This window comes from Homalodisca vitripennis, unplaced genomic scaffold (assembly GCF_021130785.1).
Source record: "Homalodisca vitripennis isolate AUS2020 unplaced genomic scaffold, UT_GWSS_2.1 ScUCBcl_7178;HRSCAF=14743, whole genome shotgun sequence".
In the NCBI taxonomy this organism is placed as follows: Eukaryota; Metazoa; Arthropoda; class Insecta; order Hemiptera; family Cicadellidae; genus Homalodisca; species Homalodisca vitripennis.
This window is the reverse complement of record NW_025783297.1, coordinates 19,193-42,570: the sequence shown is the minus strand read 5'-3', so window position 1 is coordinate 42,570 and position 23,378 is coordinate 19,193. Positions and strand designations below refer to the sequence as shown.

The 23,378-nt window shown below is 35.7% G+C and overlaps 1 protein-coding gene across 1 annotated transcript in view; it reads left to right on the top strand.

Moving 5' to 3' along the window:
- LOC124374073 (regulator of chromosome condensation-like) overlaps positions 1-20,930 on the top strand; it is a 33,661-nt gene extending 12,731 nt beyond the window's left edge. The window contains exons 5-11 of the mRNA XM_046832369.1: positions 9,876-9,950; positions 10,892-11,033; positions 12,756-12,905; positions 13,021-13,134; positions 16,111-16,269; positions 18,238-18,317; positions 20,554-20,930. Coding sequence (XP_046688325.1) covers positions 9,876-9,950; positions 10,892-11,033; positions 12,756-12,905; positions 13,021-13,134; positions 16,111-16,269; positions 18,238-18,317; positions 20,554-20,646 — 813 coding nt within the window. The 3' untranslated portion in view covers positions 20,647-20,930. The remainder of the gene's footprint in view (positions 1-9,875; positions 9,951-10,891; positions 11,034-12,755; positions 12,906-13,020; positions 13,135-16,110; positions 16,270-18,237; positions 18,318-20,553) is intronic.
- Positions 20,931-23,378: the final 2,448 nt, after the last annotated feature.

Below are 23,378 nucleotides of genomic sequence, written 5' to 3'. Positions count from 1 at the left end.
TGCTTGTTGCGCATTTGAGGGGGATTGAGATGTATTGGTTATGAACACTTTTAAAAATGCTTTAGCAGCAATTTCTTGTTCTTTTAGTTTTACTAAGGTTTTTTTCGTTCTCCCACTTAGCTTTATTAGCCACTTCATTTACTCTTTCTAGTTCATTTTTCAGTTCAGCATTAGAGATAACGAGTTTTTCATTTTCGTTTTTGAGTGATTCATTTTCGTAACCCTTCTTTTTCAGAGTAGCATCAATTTGATCAAATCTGTCTCTCAGTTGTGTGTTGAGTAATATAAGATTGTTTAGCTGGTCTGTGAAGTTTGTTCTCTCATCTTCGGCTTGTCGAATGAAATCATCTCTTATTTTCTTCTCATTTTCGAGCTTTTTGGTCATGAATGTAATTTCACTTTTTAGCTGATTGTTTTCTTCAAGCTGGTCTTTAATAATGCTTTTTGTGTTCTCCAGGGTATCTTCTAGTTCTAATTCATGCAGTGATTTACTTGATTGTATGTCTTGTATTTTTTTGTTTAAGTGTGTTGTTTTCAGACAGAAGGGCGGTTCCAATTTCAGCAGCTAATGTTTTTTTTTTTTTTTTTTTTTTTTTTCCTTTGGGATATTGGGGTGGATTCATAGATCCTCACACGTCAACCTGAGCTTATTGTGTGCCCCTTTGATGTTAGAGGGGTAAGCCTATCTTCGTGCCCTTAGTTAGGCTAAGAAGCTTTTCCCCGATACTAGCATCTGGTTCGTCGCCTGGTTGTTTGTCACCGAAAAGAGCCCTTCTCCTTGCTCCCAGTCTCTCACAGTCCAGTATTATGTGTTTTGCAGTCTCTTCAGACTTATTGCAGAGTCTACACTCCGAGGCCTCATTTCGTAAACCTAGAGTGTTTAGGTGTTTCCTGAAGTGGCCGTGTCCAGTGATCAAGGCAATCACTTGCTTAAACCCGATCCCTGCCCAGCCCCATCAGCCATCTGGTGAATCCGGAGCTAGAATCGGCAAGCAGTCTTTTGCCGAGTGCTTGTCCTTGGTGACTCTGCCACCGCACGCGGTGTGTCTTCCTGGACCATTTGTTTATATTTTGGTAAGCGGCTGACTTGCTTATACCACAACTCGGTTTCTGGACCGGTGTATGGCATGCTTGCTCCGCTTTTGGCAAGCCTGTCGGCGCATTCGTTGCCACCTATGCCTGTGTGGCCCGGTACCCAACCAAGACGCACACAGTTGCGTGATCCAAGCTTGCAGAGAGTGTTAAAGCACTCCCACACAAGCCTGGATGAAATGCTGTTGGAGTCAAGAGCTTTAAGAGCTGCCTGACTGTCTGACATTATACAGATGTTCATTCCCTGGTACCTTCTGGTGAGGCCTAGGTTGGCACAGGCTAGGATACCATAGATTTCGGCTTGAAATATGGAGCAGTTCCGACCCAAACTGCCGCTAAGGGCAGTTCTAGGGGATTGACTAAACACTCCATATCCAGTTCTACCCTTAATAAGCGAGCCATCCGTGTACCAGACAAAGCTCTTTCTTATTGTTGGGATGTTATCTTGCGATTTCCACTCATCTCTGGAGTAGAAGTCAACAGAGAATGGCTTATTGAATACGAACTCCGTTCTCATTGTGTCGGAGACCATTTCGAGAATAGCGCTTGGGTTTACAGCTTCAGTGATGGCGCCATGGCTCGCGTTAGACGCGCCATTCCTCCACAAGCCAGCAACCATCAGCCGATAAGCTGACTTACGCGCTTCAGCTTTTATATGGACATCAAGAGGTAGAAGTCCTAAAGCCACCTCGAGGGTCGCTGAGGGACTGCTCCTGAATGCTCCGGTTACAAAGATTGTGCCAAGCCTTTGTAAGCTTTCAAGCTTGGCTTTGGCAGTTACCTGATTCACCTTTGTCCACCAGACTAATGAACCATAAGTGATTTGAGGCCTTACAACTGCTTTGTAAAGCCATAGTGCTATGTGGGGTTTTACGCCCCATGAGAATCCTGCAAGTCTCCTGGACGTCATGAGCGCCCACTTTGCTTTGTGCAGGATATTATTAAGATGATCATTCCACGTAAGCTTATGATCTAGAGTCAGTCCTAAATATTTGACTGTCTTTGACCACTCCAGCTGAGTGGATGCGAGTTTCAGCCTAGAAAGAGACTCTAGGTTCTTTTTCCTAGTGAATGGTACAACTACTGTCTTAGAGGGATTTACTTTCAGTCCCTCTCCCTGACACCAGTTGTGTACATGTTGAAGGTTGGTATTCATGATATCAACAACAACATTTGTATATTTTCCCTGTACCATAAGGACTATGTCGTCTGCATATCCTTGGACATAGATTCCGTTGTTAGTAAGGTCCTCAAGTAGACCATCTACTACTAGGTTCCACAGTAGAGGTGACAGGATGCCTCCTTGAGGACATCCCCTTGTGGGTGCGATCACAAGCGATACTTCATTAAGATCGGCCCTGATCCGTCTGGAGCACAGCATGGCCCTAAGCCACCGGCACAGAGCTGGCTCGAGGCCACGTCGCTGTGCTCCACTTACCATTGCAGTGAATTTGGCATTGTCGAAAGCTCCTTCAATGTCTTTGAAGGTGCACAATGCCAATTCCTTGGCGGACAGGCTATCCTCAATCCTACTGACTAGTTGGTGCAGTGCTGATTCACAGGATTTGCCTTGCTGGTATGCATGTTGGTTGCGATGAAGGGGAGTGTCTGAGAGAACTCCCTTTCTCAGGTGCCTCTCCACCAGTCTTTCTAATGTTTTCAGTAGAAACGAAGATAAACTGATGGGACGAAAAGATTTAGGGACAGAGTAGTCCGCTCTCCCTTTTTTAGGGATGAAGACCACCCTGTTGAGACGCCAGACTTGTGGTATGTACCCATAGGCTAGGCTCGCCCTGAATAGTTCACATAGAAGGGTAAGGAGATTCTCCGGCCCTTGTTGAAGCAGGGCCGGAAAGATTCCATCCCCTCCTGCAGATTTGAAAGGGGCAAATTTAGAAATTGCCCATTTGGCTTTAGAGAGAGTGACAATCCTTCTGGCAATGGCCCAGCTACCACGACAAGCTCTTGGCCGTGAGCCTGCCTCGCGGTTACCAGACGTTCCAGTGTCGTCATTCTCAAAGATACAGTCAGGGAAGTGAGTCTCAAGGAGAAGTTTGAGGCTATCACTAGACCCGGAAGTGTGTTGACCTCCCTGGGACCTTAAAGATCCCAAGTGACCGGTTGGACTTGAGGCTAGTAAGCGTTGCAGTCTAGCTGCCGCGCTTAACTCATTTACCTTCTGTGTAAACTGCCTCCAGGAACTTTGTTTTGCTTTTTTAATCGCTAGGCTGTATTCTGTAAGAGCTCTATGATAGGACTCCCAGATACGGCTCCTTTTGCATTGATTGTACAGCTTCCTGACATTAGCCCTTTTGCGAGCGAGGTCCGCAGTCCACCACTTAGTATTGGTTCGACTCTTCCCCCGTCGCAATGGGCAATTGTCGTGGAAGCTATTGATTCTAGCATTCTGCAGGTCAGAAGCTATCTGATCTATGTCTGTGAAGCATCGCACCCTTCCGCCTACCGATCCCAACTGTGACTGAAGGTCAGACTTATATCCCAACCAGTCAGTCCTCCTGGGATTGCGATAGAGGACCTCTGCAGCCTCATCTTGCAGGTTAAAGCGGATATACCTGTGATCCGATAATGAGGCCTCTTCGCTTACGTGCCACTTATCAACCATTCCAAGTATACCTTGTGTGCAGATTGTTATGTCAATAACTTCTTGTCTAATTCGTGTTGCGAACGTAGGGCGGTTACCTTTATTACATATAAATAGGTCCCTACTTAGAAGAAATTGTAAAAGTGCCTCACCTCTGGGGTTAGTGTTTGTGCTGCCCCATCCAGCAGAGTGATGGGCGTTGGCGTCACAACCTAGAAGAAGTTGTTGACGTCTGGCTTGTGCTTCTTCCACCAGGAGCTCTAGGTCTCTTGATGGAGGGAGTTCCCTGGCATCATATGGCAGGTATACGGAGCCTACAATTGTGCTCTGCACTGTGCCTCCATTCTTCCAGGTCAGTGTGCCCACAGTAAGATCTCTGGAGCAGAATTCGTTGAGGGTTAGAAAATCCAAGCCTCTCCTCAACAGGATGCAGGTTCTGACATTCCTTAGAGAGGTGCAGTAAATTAACTTACCTTTGGTTTCATTTAGGCCCGCCACTCTCCCTTGGTGAAGCCATGGTTCTTGTATCAATGCCAGATCAAATCCCTCTTGGAGGAAGAACTGGCAGAAGGCTGCCGAGGCAGCTCTACTGTGCTGGAGGTTGATTTGTAGAACTCGTGGCATTGTCCTTGACTGTCGAGGAGACAATTGAGACCTGCCAGAGTCCTAAGTTGGCTCTACAGTTGGAAGCCTTCACAGCCTTGTAGCAGACCTCGTCCAGGAAGCAGACGAATCCGTAACCTTTCGGGTCTGGCTTGGATGGAAGGATTTTCCACTCGTTTACATTCAGGTTGGGGTTCTGCTTATTAAACATCTCAAGTACCTTTTCAGGTGTCTTCTTCAGAAGCTTCGGGTGAGCTCTGAAAAACACCCTAGTAGACCTCAAGATGTCCTTACGCAGTCCCAATCTCAGAGAGATGTCATCTCCCAGAGGTTTTATCCTTTGAATAACTTCTTCCAGCCAACGTTTGGTGTGTTCGTTGATGCAGGAAGCAATTAAAACACCTTTCTCTAGGTAGGTGCCCGCAAACGATGGAACGGAACCATCCTCCAGGGGTTGGATTTCTTCCATAATTGCGTCCTCGATGGCTTCTCCTTGCTCTGCACTTAGCTTCGCTTCCGGGTAGCCTTCGAGGGCTATGGCCATTTTGATTGCTGCGACCTCTCTGTAGGTAGCCTTGGGTGTGCTACCAGAGGCCTCGGGATCGTGGGCTTCGGGCTTTTGGGTTTCCCTCCTAGCCTTCTTTGCGGGTCCCTCCGCGGAGGGCGGGGTGACCAAAGTGCCTCTGGGGCGCCTGGCCGACCCCACCCCCGCCTTGGCACCCGCAGTTGGGCCCGGAGTTGAGACCTCCTGCCGTTCTTGATTCTTTTTCCTCTTCTTTTTCCCCCTCCTCCACTTGGAAGGGTCAAAAGCTTCACCCTTTTCGAGAAGTTTAGCCTTTAGTGCTTCTCTTCTTTGAGCAGTGGTGAGATTGGGCCTCTTCATTCTAAGGTTGCGGAGTTGCTCTGTGGCATCATCCAGCGTACCTGTAGACTTGGGAGTGCTTGGGCTGTTGAGGAGCTGATCTTCTATATCTTGAAGGGATTTTGCTTCCTCAGCGCTTGTGCTGCCTTCCTCAGATAAAGCCTTGCCATGTATGGGAGCTTCAGTGTGCAATGGAACCTCCTGTGTTCCTAAGGCACTTTGTTGAGGAGAAGGTAGGGATGTTGGCATAACAACCTCTTGAGTTGTGTTGCCAGGTGGTGGTATGTGCGAGGTAGCTTCAGGAGCTACCTCAGCAGGAAGAGGTAGGTTTGAAACAGCTTCAGGAACTGTTTCAAGGGTTGGTTTGTTTTGATTTTTGTGTTTGTTTTTTTTTTCCATGTTGTTCCCACGAGAAGCTAGGGAATGGAAGGTCCACCCAGACAGAGCCCCGCATGCCTGGGTAAGCTGCTTTTAAACTGGAGGGTCGCCGGTGTCCAGAGTCCGCATAGTAAAGACTGGTTTGCCACCAGCCATTCAGCCCTGGCCTATGCTGTTCCACCGTGGCTTGGCCCCTAGTGGGAGAAATGAAAGGGAAACTAGATCGAAGAGTTGAGGAACTTTACCTCAGATAGAAGAGAGTGAAGAAGAGAGATAGGCTGACACATAGAAAAGTGTGCCAGCCATAGGCCTCCAGAACAAGAAGAGAAGGGATCTGGAGCATTAGCTAGGGTACCTCGGGGTCGCCATTACCCGTACGGCCTTGAAAGTAAGACCGCCCCTGAGGGACAGCTAATGTTAAAGATGTTTCATGGTTGAAGTTTTCTTCCAAGGACAAGTTCTGTATTTTTGTTTGTATGTCTTTCACGTTTGATGAAGTATCATCAAGTGCACAGTTACTGCATTTCCACCTTTTAATGTGTTCTTCTGTCAAATTTTTATGATATTTGTCAGTCCAGTTTAGGCATTTTGAGTGGTACCAATATTTACAGTCTCCAGTGCAAAGTATTCCCTTATACCTTACACCTATGCCACACACACCGCATGGGTATTTAGACATGATTAAAGTTGGTCAAGAGGTCCGATTGTTACGGTGAAAAAGCTAGCCAAGATATCAGTTTTTAAGATTTTGGCTGGTTGTCGGTCAATCTTGAGGTCTGATAAGTCAGTCAAATATAAGAATTAGATTAAGTCTGACAGTTCTTAGTGTTTGGTCATTCACTATGTCATGAATCATGAATTTCTTGTCCTTTCTTGAGTGTCCCTTGTCCCTTAGCCGTGAGCAGGATTTTTATTTCCCCAGATTATTGGGGTTACCTGCTCTTCGTTCCCAGCTGCGCCTGTGTGGGAGGGGGACACCACAGAGGGACCTGTGCAGTCTTTCGGGCCGGGGTGCTGCGGAGCGCCCTGATACTCTTTATTAAACCAGGGACGCTTCCAGAGTAGTTTGCCCTAGACTATTGAGATTGCTTTTTATGAGCTTCAGATTCAGCAGAATCAGCTTTAGAAAGCACCGATATAAGCATGCACAACAATATACTACTCTGTGGCCGCAGCCTACCATGTCAGTTTTTAGGACCACCTAAGCCTATACACATTGCCTAATAGTTTTCGTAAACCTGACATTTCATACATTTTTGTCTAGTATTACTTTAAATATGTTTATAATTTATAAAACTTAAGGTAGATGAAATTAATTCTGTAACAATTGTGACAAAATGTGAAAGAACTGTGAATATAATCAAATAGAAGTAACTGCAAAGCATTAACTACAATAAACTGGAAATAAAACTACATCACATTTAAAAAATATGATTTAAATGAAAACGGGACCAAATGATGAATGACAAAACTAACTTGTACAAAAGCAAATATTACATATTGTGTAAATTATTAATAATACAAGGAGAAACCGGACCACCCAGAACACGAATAAATTAAGCCTGGTACACCTAACACTGTGGTTCTAATTGGGGGTGTATCATTGTCACTGAGTGACTTATCCCTTGACATTCAATAACAGACAATATGTTACGTTTGTATCTGTTATTCTGGCTGAATAACTTGGATATTCAGAAACAAAAGTTTTAAAAGATTGTAAATACAGGAAAACCTTAGTTAACCGAAATAAACAGTGGCAACCATTTCAGATAACTTGTATTTCAGTTAACCCAATTATTATAAGTGGCCTTTTAGAAAGGATGCATAGGAGAAATGTTCTTTTGTTTGGATCTTGGCAAAATTTTGAATTGAACATATCCAGCTTCAGTAAGATATATAGACAACTTGAATGTGTACGAAATTATTAAAATTTGTACCAAAAATCTGTAAAAAATAGTTATGTATAAACCCAAGTATCTTAAATGTTTTACTAAAAATGAATTAATGTCTTCAGGGATAATGTTAGCTTCTTAACATTAGTGCTGTTAGGGCAATAACAGAGCCAGGAATAATCATATTAAGTTGTGAACTTTAACTTTATTCACTTCATTTGTCTGAAAAGTGCCAGGCGGCAAAATATTGCTGTCGGTGACATATGCGAAAAGTGCCAGGCGGCAATATATTGTCTCCTTGATATTCGTCGTTTTCTTAAATAAATACGACGTCAAATGATTAAAGTTTTATGTTTTTTTTAATTCCCTGAATATCATTTTTATTTTGGAGGTCTATGCATTTTTATTTCGTAATTTTCACGTGACATTACCAGCTGACTCAATCTTTCGTTGTTAATTCTTTATGCTTTAGTGTAATCGTATTATTGTATGCTAGATTCTTCTTCATTATTTTATTTTGTGGTTGTAAATATTAGTAGTTTTAGTTGTTACGTGCTTAGCTATTGTGTGTAGTAGTGTTACATTGACTGACAATTTGCGATCTCACAGTAGTGAAATTGTAAATAGTACATTTGTAAATAGAAAAAGTGTAAATAAATTTCAAATAAAATTGTGTAAATAATTCTTGGTAAATAGTGTTTTTTAACTGTATTGAAACTGTTTATGGATTCTACAATCATCCGTTTACCGGTACATCCATAATGTGAATGTTTATTTTAAGTTTCTTGCAATGTAAGCGTCAGTTGCTTTAACACTTATAAAGTGTTGCGAAGTACAATTATGCTTATTTATACAAAATGTGTCCTAAAAAATTTATTTATGAGAGAAATAACACAAACTTTTGTATGGTTGTTCCTTTCTAAATGTATAATATAATACAGGTGCTTCCCACGGTAAAATTATTTTTCTTTTTTTTAGTTATTTGCAAAGGAAATTAAAAAATAATTTTTTTATGTAATCTATTAAAATTTTTTTTTTTAATTTTAAATTACTTAAAACTACATCTATATATATATATAATTTTTTGATAGTATATATCTATACGAGTAATTTGGTGCAACTTTTAGGTCATTCTCTAATTTTTATGAAAACTTATAAATTTTAATCTAAGAAACTGCAAAATCACCAATTTTAGCCTGGCACTTTTGACTAGTCACAAGGGGATATGAGATGAGAAAAAATTTTGCAACATCTCATATTGGCTCTTGGCCCTGAAATGGTTAATTAACTTGTTTTGACCACTCCCAAGTTTGAAGGTTAGGCCATTCCTTTATCGTCATTTTCACTCAAAATTTTGTCATCAAACTTACCATCACTCACTTCATTTTTATTTTATTTGAGTATGTACAAAGTGACTAAAACTTTCAGAAAAGACAACACCATTTTACTGCGATGTCATTTCAGATAGCAACTAATCAAAACAAACAATCAACAGATGAAATGGTAAACAACAATCGATTTCGAGAAAGAAGTCAACCAGCTTCAAAATTTTAAATGTTACATTTGAACACACCGATATAACAATACAAACAAATGCCTAAGTAATCACTATCGAGAATATTTTTCAACTGCAAAATTATGAAGTAGCGTGATGGGACAAAGCCTGTCATAATAATACCAGTTTGTTCCCTTGAAAAAATATCTAGTCTGTATACGTTCCCTTTGTACTGCTTGAGTGAGGTAAAATAAACCACTTTCTGTAGTTTTTACCATAAGTGTGGTAACAGTTTTTGTTCAAAAAGTGTCTATAAATGAAAGATGTGAAATATTTTTGTATATATCTAATAGTTTGAGCACAAGACCCATCCTTATAGGAGAGTCCTAAAATCTAGCTTATTAGGTGGTGCGTAATTTGTATCAGTGAGCCAGTAAGTCGTGGACAAGCCTTTGGTTCACTGCGGCTTTGCCCTCAGACCCACGGAGAGATATTATTCTGAATTTTATAATGTATTGTCAAATAAGAATTGTCCATAATTTTTCTGGATGTATGTGAATTGGTTTTAATGTTGGTATGTGTGACATGTGATCACATACTACAATTCAGTATATTTAATAGCTATTTTCTATTGCACTTTTGTTTCTGTTGTATTCCTTCCACTTGTAAACAAGATGCGTCATTTTCATGTCATTGCGAGACTGTTATTGTGTGGACATGAGAGAGCATATATGAGAGTATGTGCATATTTATGTGTTTGATGAGTTATGTAGTATTGCATATTTTTTTAATTTTTGGGACATTGCATAATGAATATAAATTTAGATTTCTAATGTAAAAAAATGATATTTATTTTATAATGTCAGAAGTGTTTTAAGAGTTCATTAATGAAAGATAATACTATCAAATCTTTATAATGATATCTATAAAATTGTTATTTCTTCTGTTCAGGATTCTCATGGAACCATGGGTTTGACCATAGATGGTATCATGCAAACCCCTACTCTTATGGGAGTCAGTGATAAGGTATGTACTCAGATATTACATTACTGTAGAAACTTGTGAAAGTGTTTGAAGTTTAACATTGTTCTTGGCATGTTGGGTGGGCTATGTTATAATGACTGACAATAATTAGCTAAGTGTTCAGTGTCACTGTATCGTAACCAAACATTATCGACCTATTTTAATTCTAAGACATCTTGTTCCCTGAATACTTCTCTGATGCTAAATTTGAGTTTAACACTTCCAGCTTTTCTAACAACTGCAATAAGTTTTTTAAGCTGCTGTAACTTTGGTCTACTGAAAAAAAACCTTTTAATTCTTTTAAATGGCAGTTTTAAATTTCCTGCGCTGACGAGTCTTTATGTTTGGGTTATTTGTATCCTCTGCTTTAAAATATTTTTAATAATACATATATAATTTTAAAAAAAAACATGTATGTTATATTATATAATTTATATGCATATATATATATATATATATACTTAAAAACATGTAGATTATAATAGTTTAAAATATTATCCCTTTTCAATTATTATGTTTCAGGATTCTTTTGGACTAAATGGTTTATTAAAGATGAAGGAGGAAAATGAATATTGCATAGAACGATTTTTTACTAATCATAAACTTTAAAAATAGTCAAAAATTTCCAAAAAAGAATTGCCTCAATTTGTGATAGTATATTAATTGTGATTTGATTAATCCATCCTCAGGACTACTACTTCCTGCTTATCTTAACAGCAGAGGGGAGTGATTGATGTTTTTTTTCTACTCAGTCAAATTGAGCATTTAATACCTTAACAATTCTATTGGCCATTCTAATAGGCAGTACCCAGTAAGCTCTTGGTGAGAAGCGGTTAGAATCTAAATAAGTGGTTAGAATCTAAATAATTGGTTAGAATCTAAATAAGTGGTTAGAATCGAAATAAGTGGTTAGAATCGAAATAAGTGGTTCTGTGTTGTAACAGGTGATGAGGATAGCGTCAGGCACAGACCACCTGCTAATGCTGACGAGACAAGGTCAACTGTATACCTGTGGCTGTGGGGAGCAAGGCCAACTGGGGAGACTGTCAGAAAGAGGAGCCAACCGGAGTAGTCGGCAAGGTTTGAGTAAGTACCGAATTGCTTCATAATATTGTAGTTGGGATGTTTTTTAGGAGTGGAGTAGTTTTTAAAATCAAGGCAAGACGGTTGGTTATTTTTTCTTTCCAAAATTTGGAAGTAGACATGGGTAAGATTTTTTAACCATTTAAATTCTTTAAAGTCTGTTTCTTGAGTAGAAAAAGAGGAATTGCAATTGTAAGTAATTAAATTTTGCATTGGTACATTATTTTAGACTTGCCCAGGGTCAGCATTAGGTAATTCTCAGCGCCATGCAAAAAATTGTAAATAATTGCATGGTTGGTTACAAAGAAGCTCAAGATGAACTCTTGTAGAAGTTTATTTACAAATAATGTTATAAAATATTTAGTACCATTTATGGTGATTTAAAACGTATCTAGGAACAACAATACCAATGTGATAATTGGAACAATAGTCATTTTATGGTTGTTTGTGCTTCAATTTGCCTTGAGTTTCAGTTGTACTGCTACGGTTCAGTTAAAATTAAACTGCACTATGTTGTTTGTTAACGTTATGCAGTTTAAAAATTTACTTATTTATTGAACTGTTATTAACAAAATAAGAAATAAAAATTTACATATTTTTGCACATGTAAAAGCTCTGTGATTCTATTGTGGATGTCATAACATTGTTGATACTTAAGAGACTTGAAGTTGTTGATACTTGAAGTTTTTGATGTGCAATTATTATTCTACGGATTTTAGGATCTTGTGTTAGGTTTTATTGTTAAAATCATGAAGCATCAATCATATATGTATTGTGAAACTATTCATAATACTTGTTATGAATTTTTTTTATAACTGAAGGAGGTAAAAGTTACACAATTTAACTCTTAGCGAGCCACAAATAAATAACCAAAACTACTCCTAAGAGCCATACACCTTAAAAATAAAAAAATTCCCACATACCAAAACCAATTTTTTTAAATAATTCTTATAACATAAGAGGTACCGTAACAAAAACAACAAAATATTTTTTTTCACACTTTATTGTTAATTTACAGTCAAAAAATGGTAAAATCATAATTTCACTGAAAAAATTTTATTTTGACATTCTGACATCACGATAATAATATATAAACTACACTGTACATTGATTAAAAATATTGATTAACATCAAAATTGAAAAGATAAATACGCGGATCGAAAATGGAAGGGCGAATAAACACCTAACCTCACGGAAGGCTACAGGCAGACTGAGCGCTCGTCAGTAGACGTCGTTGGCTCTGCGGTAGACTATGAACATTCAGCTGCCCGCCATTTTGTCGCTCAAACAAGATCCGTGACCTTCAAAATAGACACAAATGGTTGTCCCTTGTTTAAGTAAACATTGTTTAACAGTTTTTACTAAGTTTGTTACCCAGAAATGCTTTTAAATAGTATTAAAAAAATTGATTTTGGGTCAGTGGACGTCGTTTGCTTTTAGCGCTAGTTTAGGCATGACGTCTAGTAACGTCATTGGCTCTTAAAGTGTTAATGGAATAAGATTCAAAAGTTTTGAATTTGCTAACACATTATAACCAAAACTACACACACTTACACAAATATGTACGTTTAAAAATATAGCATAATAATTAGTGCTTTATTTACTAAAGTTTTGGTATTTAATTCAAAATTTATTTTACAACTTGAGTCAATTAAATGATATTGTATGCTTTCCACTAGGGGAAAAATGTATGATGATGAAGTAATATGATGGAGTATGTTTTAGATCAACTTCTGATGCCAGCCCTCGTCAAGTTCAACATCAAGTCTCGGTTAGAATTTGACCAAATCTGGACTGGAGCATACTGCACGTTTGTCCGAGAGAAAGAAAAGGGGAAAATCTTTGTGTTTGGACTCAACAACTATAAACAATTGGGTAAGTCCTAAACTAAGATTTGAAAAAGCTAAGTATTGGTAGTGACCAAGTCTACTGCAATCGGTTCAGTTTCAGATTTGATGTAATTTTAACCTTTATTCGATGTTCTCCACAGGTCTGGATCACACACAGGTCTACTTCCATCCATCGCTGTCAGAAGCTTTCTCAGACAAGAATTGGCTGAAGGTCTGCGGAGGCCAACATCATACTCTGGCACTTGACTCAAACGGTAACTCTTCACTGATACTGTATTGTGCTTAAAGTGGAGTTTATTTAATGTGACAAATGTAATAATGTGAATATTCCTAGGGAGGATGTAGGACTTGTATATTACATTCTGGCCTTAATGTAGATTGGTCTACTAGTCCATCTCAACTGGACTGGTTTTTGTAAATTATTTTAGATTGTGCAAATTTTTGAGAATGAAATTGTTTTCTAAAAAGTATATATATATATAGTCTCTTTAAAGCAGTTCAAACAAACTATGTATTCGAACTATATATAACGAACTATATGTATATACATGTGAATATTAATTGACATCAATTTTATATTGTTGTTTAACTGTTAAAACCATGTATCGGTTAGGTATCTGTAACCATCAAAGTTAAGCAAGTTCAGCAAACTTGTAAAGACATTTTATTTATCCTTCAGCATGTTACATACATTACATGGATATTGTCATGTTGTTTAAACAATCATTCTCAAAGTTTTTACGTTTGAGAGTACACACACATTAAAAAAAAATACAAATACTAACTATTCAGGTTAAATTGCGTAGGTTACAACTTCATATCACATCTTATATACCTTTATAATATTTGTCCAATTAATGGAATGGATTTTTTTGATAGCCAGTCGTGTAACACTATGGTAAACCTTTTCTATGTCAGATTTCGCCATGAAGCAAGTAGAATTTTATACATTTTTAAGCCTTTGATGGTAATTTTATGGTTTGTGTTAACCTATACCGTGGTAATTCGAGCTTATTACTATTTCTAGTATGTTTCTTAAAAGGTATTTGTTAAATTCTTTCTTATTTACAATGGGTAAAATACTGATTTTTACAAAAAGAGGTCTACTATGAGTTAATGGCTCGGATGCCTACCCATTCCCCCATATCACCAATACCTTATAATACTTTCAAAAAATGAGAAATAGGCCATTTGTACATAACTAATAGCAAATATATATACAAATATATGCAAATTCAGCTAGAAAATACTGTTGTCTAAACAATGCTGCACATGAATTAATTATTAACTAATAGACTACAAAAAAGTCCTAGAATGAAACAAGTATATTCACATAAAATTTTTTTAGAAGCATTCAAAATTTACTACTTTAGTAATAAATTTAATTTTTAACCCATTACCATAAGTATTTACATAGGAAATAAAGGTACCACAATACCATAAAACTTTGATGTATCTGTACTGTTGTCTGTTACAGAGCAGCACTAAACATACTGAGAATTCTTCCTAATCCATCATATCGTTTGCCCCAAACAAGAAGTGGACAGAATTTTAATTTTTAACTAACTGCTTTAATTTTAAAACAATGAACAATGAATCTGAAAAAAGATTAATTACATGATGTAAATATGCATTTAATAGTTTACATATTTGTGTTGTTATAAGTTTTTATGATAAATTTAACCCTTCGACGCACCGCGACGTACGCCGTACGTCTAGTGTTTACCGCTTAAATCGGCCCTCGACGTACGCTGTACGCATCGCGCAGTCCGATCTTATAATGAATATATTTCAGTTATTTTCGGTGTAATACATTCGAGTTATACATCGTTGGAAAGAAGATGAAATGAACTATCGGTGTATCGATACCTATGTATCGAAAGCCGTTCAACATGTAGTTTATAGTAGAAGAAAAACATCGATCAAGGTGGCGCTTGCTGTCTCTAACTACGCAATTGACTGTGAAACGACTTTGTCTGCTGGCATGACGATGTTATTGTTTGTGTTTAGCTGTTTATTTGTTTGGTTATGTTTGGTATTGTAATAGAATATAATAAGAATATGGGGTGTGGACCTTAGAGATCAAATGCTAGATAACTATCTACTGGAAAGGAAAAGAGGTACTAAATGGTAGATGAAAGTCTTCAAGCGAATGCTAAACATTACAATTATGAACTCATACATCATTTGGAAGTCAGAACACAACAATATTGATCACTTAACATTTAGATTAGGGCTAGTAAAAGAAATTTGGAAAGATTTCAACAAGAGGTACCAAGAACAGTTCAAGGCAGACCATCCACTGAGCCTCCACCAATGCGCCTAACTGAAAAACATTTTATTGAAAAGATTCCACCAACTGGGAAAAAAGCAAAGCCTCAAAGATGTGTGGTTTGCTACAAACATGGCAGAAGAAGGGACACAATCTACTGGTGTCCCCAATGTGAGGCTGGCCTATGCCTAGAGGACTGCTTCAAGACATATCACACAGTTGCAAATTTCTAATATAAGTACAGCAAATAACTTCCAGTAAACATGTCTTAGTAAATTTTGTAATGGTATTTTGTACATGTTTGTATGGGTATACTTATATTTTAGCAATATAATCACTTTTACAAGTATAGGCTTAACAGAAAATCATTTAATATATGTATAGGTAATGTTGTCACAAAACTATGAAAAACGAGAAATTAAGTGGACCACTTAGGGGGTGTTCAGTTCAAATTAAATAATGCGTTGAAGGGTTAAAAGAAATAACTTTAATTTGGTTTATGTTTCATAACAATATCTTCTATAGGACTCAAGTTATTGTAATTTGTTTTTGAAACCAGCCAAACCATGAAAAAATATAAATTTCTAGGTGCTAATGTCACTAAAAATAACATACAAATGGGTTAATAAAGTAAAATATGTTCTCTAGAAAATTACATTAAGCAGTCAGTTCTCAGTTTCCTAAAAAAAAACAAACTTCTGTCCATTATCTTATACTGTGTATAGCATTATAAGTAATTCAATTTAAACATTGTAAAACTAAAATGTCTTACTTGCGACACAACCTGGAGGCAAGAGCTGCAGCTAGGCCTGGTTGCAAAACTTAATAAATTAGAAATCCCTAAGAAGAAAACTCATTTGTCGTCTCTCCCTGTATGGTGTCCTAAAGCTATGTCATAACAGTATAATCCTTAGTTACTGGTATAGCCTACTACAGCAATATATTATGTGGTTTACAGGGGTGGTGTACAGTATGGGCAGGAAGGAGTACGGAATGCTGGGTCTAGGTGAAAAATGTACTGACATGGATAGACCCACTCCGATCCCAGCGTTACAAGGCAAGAAGTGTATCGATATCTCCTGCGGAAGCTCTGTATCGTTTGCAGTTACAGAAGATGGTGAGTGCTTAGTTCGTACTTAAGAGCAGCTTGTTAATGGTTTGTTGCTCTACAGTGGTTTTGTAATATGTCAAGAATATGTAAAAGTAAAAATTAGAACTTAAAAATCGAAATGTTTAAATATTATATTTTTTTTTCAGCAAAGGCTACATATAATAATTACAATTACTTACCATTAAATGTTGCATAATTGAAAACTGTGTTTTAGAGATGAATTATATGTTTACTTTTTTCACATTTACTTAGCACTTCAAACTCACTCAAATGAAAACCCAAAAAATACAAAATAAAGACATTGAATTTTCAACTTGTACGTTTACTTTTTAGAAAAAGGCACATTAACCTAAATGTGTTGTTAGTTCCACTGAAGACCTAAAATTCTGGCAGTCAAATAATTTATGCAACAGGTGAGTTTTATAGCACTCAAAAAGAGTCCATGTTGGTATTTTACATATTTTTGACCTGTATAATCAAATTAAGCTTAAAATCTCATTCTAAGTTCTAAATAATATATTAGTTATCAACAATAACAAAATAACTCATGTAAAGACAACAAACAATAACGATTCCAGTTGACATTACTCATAGCTAAAATCATCTGTAGTCTGGCGACAGATAGAGATGACATGTGGATGAATTAATAGCGTTGTTTTTGAAGATCATTGCTATATCAAATATATTGTAAAATGTCATCATTTACGGATGCTACGTTTTTGTCTAAAATGTGACCTCTTGTCTTAGTAGTGTAATATTAGCACTACTAACTGGCGTTTGGTAGTTTGGATCACGAAACATCTCTAACTCTGACTGCAGAAGTTGGGAATGCACTACTAAATGAAATGTCCTACACCCTGACAAAGTTGACGAAGTATATAATAACTTTGGTAATACCATTGTAAGAGCTTTGGTTCTGCACATGCAAATTCAGAAAATCGTGAATTACCCAGAGAAGAATGTACAAAAAGATAGTCTACAACAAAGAAAACAAAGATCCTGAAATAAGAATTTCTTAAGGCACAGGAAAAGTATAGACTAATAGGATGTTGAAGCTGCTAATAAAAAGAGAAACTATGATGAAACTTAAACAAGTTGCACGTGAAACAAGGACTGAAAATATTGCACAGGCAGTGTTATTGACAGATGTTACAATTAATGTAAACGGTTTTAACACTTTTTTCAGAGATTGCAGAAAAGACACTCAGTAAACAAATTAGGTGTAATTACTTGCAGGAGGGTCTCAAAATTGGAAACCATCTATCTGTGTATAATCCTGCAATAGTCGAAGAGATACAAACCATTATAAATTCCATTAAACATCTGTAACATGGCCCTTATTTAATGCATTTTCCCTTTCAGATTTAAATTAGCGAAAATATACCCTAAATTCACAGAGTAAGAAAGATGAACCAGCCAGCTACTGACCAATCTCCCTCTTACCCACTGCTTCAAAAATTATTGAAAAAGTAGTTCTTTGAAGACTACTCACTCATCTCCAACAAAATGAACTCTTAACAGACAAACATGGCTTTACAAAGGGGAAATCAACAACAACTGATTACTGGCTATATAGAGTTCATTATAGAAAACATTGAATCTGGCAAAACCGCATCAAGTGTGTACCTTGACCTGAGTAAGGCATTTGATTACCTTGGCCATGACCTTATTGACATGTATTCTAATCTTGGGAATTATAACTAAAGAATCTCTGATTTCTATGCGGCTCACTGATATCGCTTAAGGTGGGCACTTATAGGTTAAGAATTTTAGAAACTATTTTTAATTGATTCTTTATATGTATTCAATGATCAAAATAGGTCATAAGAAAATTATTAACCCAAATGTTTTACACTGGTGAGTGATAAAAACAAATGGCATCTATTTATTATCTAATTGGTCATGCACATGATTAATTTTTAAAGTCCAAAAAAATAAAAGTAGCTATTGAGATGCTTTATGTTTTTGTTGCAGGGGAGGTGTATGCCTGGGGGATGGGCACCAATGGACAACTGGGTACAGGAGAGGAAGATGACCAATTTGAACCTGCGAAGGTACAATCAGATTAACAATACTAGGGCTGTATAGACTTGTTTTAGTTTATGGATAGGTCGATTCCTATACTTGATACTCCATTCCGATTTGTTGTGGTATCAAAGGTTCTTCCACTAGATTCCAACAACAATATTTTTCAGAAAAGTGTACTACACAATAATGAATAAAATCAGCAGAAGGGCTTAAAATACACTTGGTCTCATGTTCATAATATCAGAATGTGCGTTGTTGCATTTAAGCATAGATTTCTGCTTCTCAGTGTAAGCAAACAGATGTTTGATAATTTTGGTATTATGAAGGTGCTAATATTTTCTTGAGGGCAATGAAAACCGTAGCGTTTTTTCGCATTGGTATCACGAATAAAATGTTTTTGGTAATGGTTGATGCCTAATAAAAATGCTGATAGTTATTTTAAGACCGGTCTAAATCTTATTTTTAGTAACACATAACATAGAAATTGGAATCAAGAATTAATACTAAAATTTTAATATCTGTTTCTGAATACAGCTTTTTTGTAATCTCTAAATTCGTATAGTTGTAATAACTCCCCACTTTTTTCTTACAAATCTTTGTCCTAAATTTTTTACATTTCTCAAAAAGCCGTGTACTGTAATAAGTGTATGTAATATGTTAAGTGAACTGTCTGATATATTTGTGTGAGTGTTTAAAAAATTAAATACCATTATGAAATTATATTAATTATAAAGATGTTTTCATAGAGATAAAATAACAAATCTATAAATATAATAAAATAAAATATAAAATAAAAATATTTTTATTATAAAAAATATCAAGTTTTAAAATCCCGTTAGATAAAGTAGTATATAATTTAAGTACAAATATTTAAGTTTGTCACAATTTGTAAGTCTTCTTTTAATAAGCTTGTTGAGTGTATAAGAAGGATTATTATTGACCAACCAAGTAGTAAGAGCAGTCTTCAATCATCTGTTGGTTATTAAAACATCTGGTATACAGATGAATCAATGGGAGATTTGGCCCTGGGTTCCATCCCGACTCTTTTGAGCAGAACTGCCTGCATTGCATGTGTTTGCTTGGATCAACTTATCAAGAAAACCGAAGGGTGCTAATATCTATAGACAGTCAAGCAGTATTGAGATCACTCATTTTTGTATCTCAAGTTTGAGATTGTGCGGAATGAGACAAAAGACTGATTGGCGAGGAATGCTCTGTAAAGGCGTCTCCACCTAGTCAAGGCAATCCTTCATTATCACAGTTGACGTGTATGGTAGTTTCTATGGAGTCCTTACAGAAGTGACATATGTCCGACCCAGAGACTTCTTAAAAGGTTATAGTTAATGTCTAGTCAACGAATTTAAGATTAAACTGATGTCTAGTCGTCGGAAGTCCAAGAATAGCTTTGCTACCTATCAATTTAGATTCTAGGACAGCTTTTGCTTTTCTCAGATATGGAAGACTTTTCCACAAGTGAGAAGTCTCTGCAGTCACCCATTTTGTGACACAATTGTTACTTGAAACATAGCTGACCCAAAAAAGGGTTCCAGACTTATAAGTTGTGAATACTTCTACCCCATAAGCTGCTGAGGTTGGAATTTTAGCTCTTAGGGACGTCTTGAGGTTTATCAAGAGCCTCAAGATGTCCTGGGTTCTATAGATGTCACGGTTAAGTTACAATAAAGCCTCAGGGTGGCAGTGACAGGGATATTTTTTCTTGTCTGATTGACCGTATTGTATTGTATCGTAGTTGAAGCCAGCAGTTGACTAAACAAAAGGTTTGTCGTAATATTTTCTAGGAATGTGTATACATACGTTTTAAAATAGTTCAACGTAACATTTTTATTACGTTATGACTAAATAATACTTTAATCACACACAAATATCATATACAAATACATAAAATGGAGCTGCAAAATTAACAGCTAACTTCATTGTGTTCAAATTGTTTTAATTTATTGAATGATTTATGTGTGCTGTTGCTGAAAAGTAAATTTTTATATAAATAAATATTTTATTGAAAGTCATAGCACAATGTGAATTATGAATATAGATTTTTGTTGTTTAATAATATAAAAAAAGAAAACCTGCAGACCTAATTATTTAGTTACTCTGGATCCAGTTTTATGTTTGCTGTAACTAAAATTAGATCTGGACCTAGTTAGCTGATTTTGCCATTAGTGATAGGAATTGTTCAAAATTTGTACCAGTTAATGGAACACGTATTGCTTTGAGTATTGAGTTCCTGTATTTGCTTTGCAGATGGGAGGTAAGCAGCTGGAGGGCAGATCTGTCTTATCAGTGTCTGGAGGGGGACAACATACAGTAATGCTCGTAACTTCTAAACAAAGCTGACTGGCAAAACTCTTTTAATGTTTTTTTAGCATTACGATCTGTCAGGGTTTTCTGATATTTGTTTGTTTTAGTTTTAGCTGTACTTGATTGTATTTATCAGTTTGTTTCTTGGATGTTGCGTAGTATAAAGAATTATTGTACAGGGTTTCTGATTTCTTATGTGAAAACCAGAGAAAGTTCGGGACGTGATGATTTTCGTTTATGAGGAATTCAATTATGAGTAAAGTACTGAATATTATATAACTAAATTGCTTTGACATTAAAATTAATAGTATGTTCTTGTAGAGTTGTGATGTGTTTTATCATGCTTTCAATATTTTTTCCCGGACGTAAATATAAACATTGTTTAATAAGGTCTTTGAAAAGAGTAAGTTATGATATATCAGTGAATGTGAACATCAATATTTTGGAAGCAATTGAGACTCTTTGTTCACTAAGTAAATAAAAAAAACAATTAATTTTTTTAACATAAAAAAAAAAAACACTTTATAATTAATATTTGATTTTCATAGTAACGACAATAAAGAACAAGATTTTTAGTTAATGATATAAGATGTTTAGGTCGCATTTGCTTAGATTGAATAATTGTATATAGTTTCTATTGAATCATATAGATCCTAAAATTAAGCCTTATAGTAATTCCAAGAGTGTGGTAAATGAATCAATGTGAAAATAATAATGTGTTATTTGGTCATTTATTTTGCTCACATATTTGTCTATTTTTATTGCAAATAATGTGGAAATTAAAATTAACTGCAAACACAATATTTCTTGTTTATAGTAAACGAAAATTTAACCTGTTTTAATCTTAATTGTTTGATTTTAAAGTAGATATTACATCATGATAACAAAAGTAAACATTGAATAATTTACATTGTTTTGACTTCTTATTTTAACTCTCAACTTTTGTACTTAAATTAATTGTTTGTGTAATGCTAATTATCCATTTCAAATTACTAGTAAATATACTTAGATTACAACTTAACTGTTGTCAGCTGTTTAGTGGAAATTACATAAAAATTGTGTTTTAATTTATTCTGAATAGTTGTGATAATGAGGCCATCACCATTAGTCACTGTTATGATCAAACCATGCCGTAATCGTAACATCAGTTGCAGTACATGCCACAAGATGACTCATATCTTGGCATTTTAGTGTTGTTACCTAGAGGATATCCTCAGTCGATTTGTCAAACAAGATTATCATATATCAAAGTACTGCTCTCAGTTAGGATGTTTGATAAGTTCAGAGTGAAGGCTAAGACACGATGGGGTGAAATATTCATTCCCTGTCGTAAGAATTGGTAGTATAACCGATTAGTTAAATCTGTTGTTATTTATCCATAATTTGTTAATATTTTATACAAATTGGATTTTCATTGGAATTTCATTAAAATTATTTTATTATGAAAAATTGTTTATACAATCTATTTATTTTCAAAGTCAGTATTTTCATGTATTGTTAAAAAACTAACATTAGTGCATAGCATAAGCAGTATTGAAATATATTTTAATTTATTACACTTCATTTTAAATATATTTTTGATTACTGTTCTGAAATGTTTTTATAAACTATAAAAATGATAACAATTTAAATTTAATGTAAATAGAGGAACAGTCAGTATACAAATATTACATACCTGATCAATATGTTTCTATGCTCTTTTACATGAAATTAGTCATATAAATAATGCCTATAACAAACGTTTGTGGCCATATTTAATAAATAAAATATCGGATTGTTGAAAGTGAAATATCCCCTCTTCAGTTTCAGATTTTTTGCTGTTTCTCGTCAAACATTTTTATGTGGAAATCATGTTCTGCTTTTGTTTATAATTCATAACTGGGCTTGATTCTTCCTTTACTCAGAGGACTATAACTTCTGTGTCAAAGGACAATTGTTTATAGATTTTGAATGTTGACAACAACACCAAGGCTAGAGAATTAATGTTTGTGTTTATTCCTACATTAACATCCAATCTATAATCAGAAAACAGCATTTTTGTTATCAGCTAATAATTATTCCAGATATCCATAGTTATAAATAATGTTACAGTTAGGCATATTTTATTATCGATCCCAAAAGAGATAACTTTGAAACGCCTATATTTCTTATTACAGAATTCTCATAAAAAACAGATTTGTCTGGTTTTTTAAAGCACCACGTAGCTCTGAAAACTTAACTTCTGTGAAATGACTAACATCAGCTTCTCAAAAAACATTGTTCGGGAATATAAGATCCCTTTTCCCTGACTTGTCACACACTTCGTGGTCCTAAGTGAAGGTTTGAATGAACTCGGGCGCTGGCTCAGTTTGTTGTTAGAGACCTCCTAGAATTTACACTGTCCATTATAAACGTAGTAATATTTATTGATATTGTAAAAAACTATTCTGTATACCTTTTTTGTTACACATTGATAGAAGTAAATTCAATTTTTGGTAATAATAGCTTAGATTTGAAAAGTCATTGTGGTTTTAGTGTTTTTACATGTTACATGACCAAAAGATGTCAATAAAATATTGCAAATATTCTTGTTGCTGTGCTAAAACTGTCAAGTTCTTTATAGAAAAATCATAACCTGTTCTGGAGGATCAATATATTGGACGTTTTATTTTCGTGACAATAATTGAGTTAGAAAAATTGTATATTAAATGATGTTTTGGTTATTTAATTGCAACTAGTAGTTTGTACTTTGTGTAGGCAATGTAGGCTTTTTTTTAGATTTTTATTTC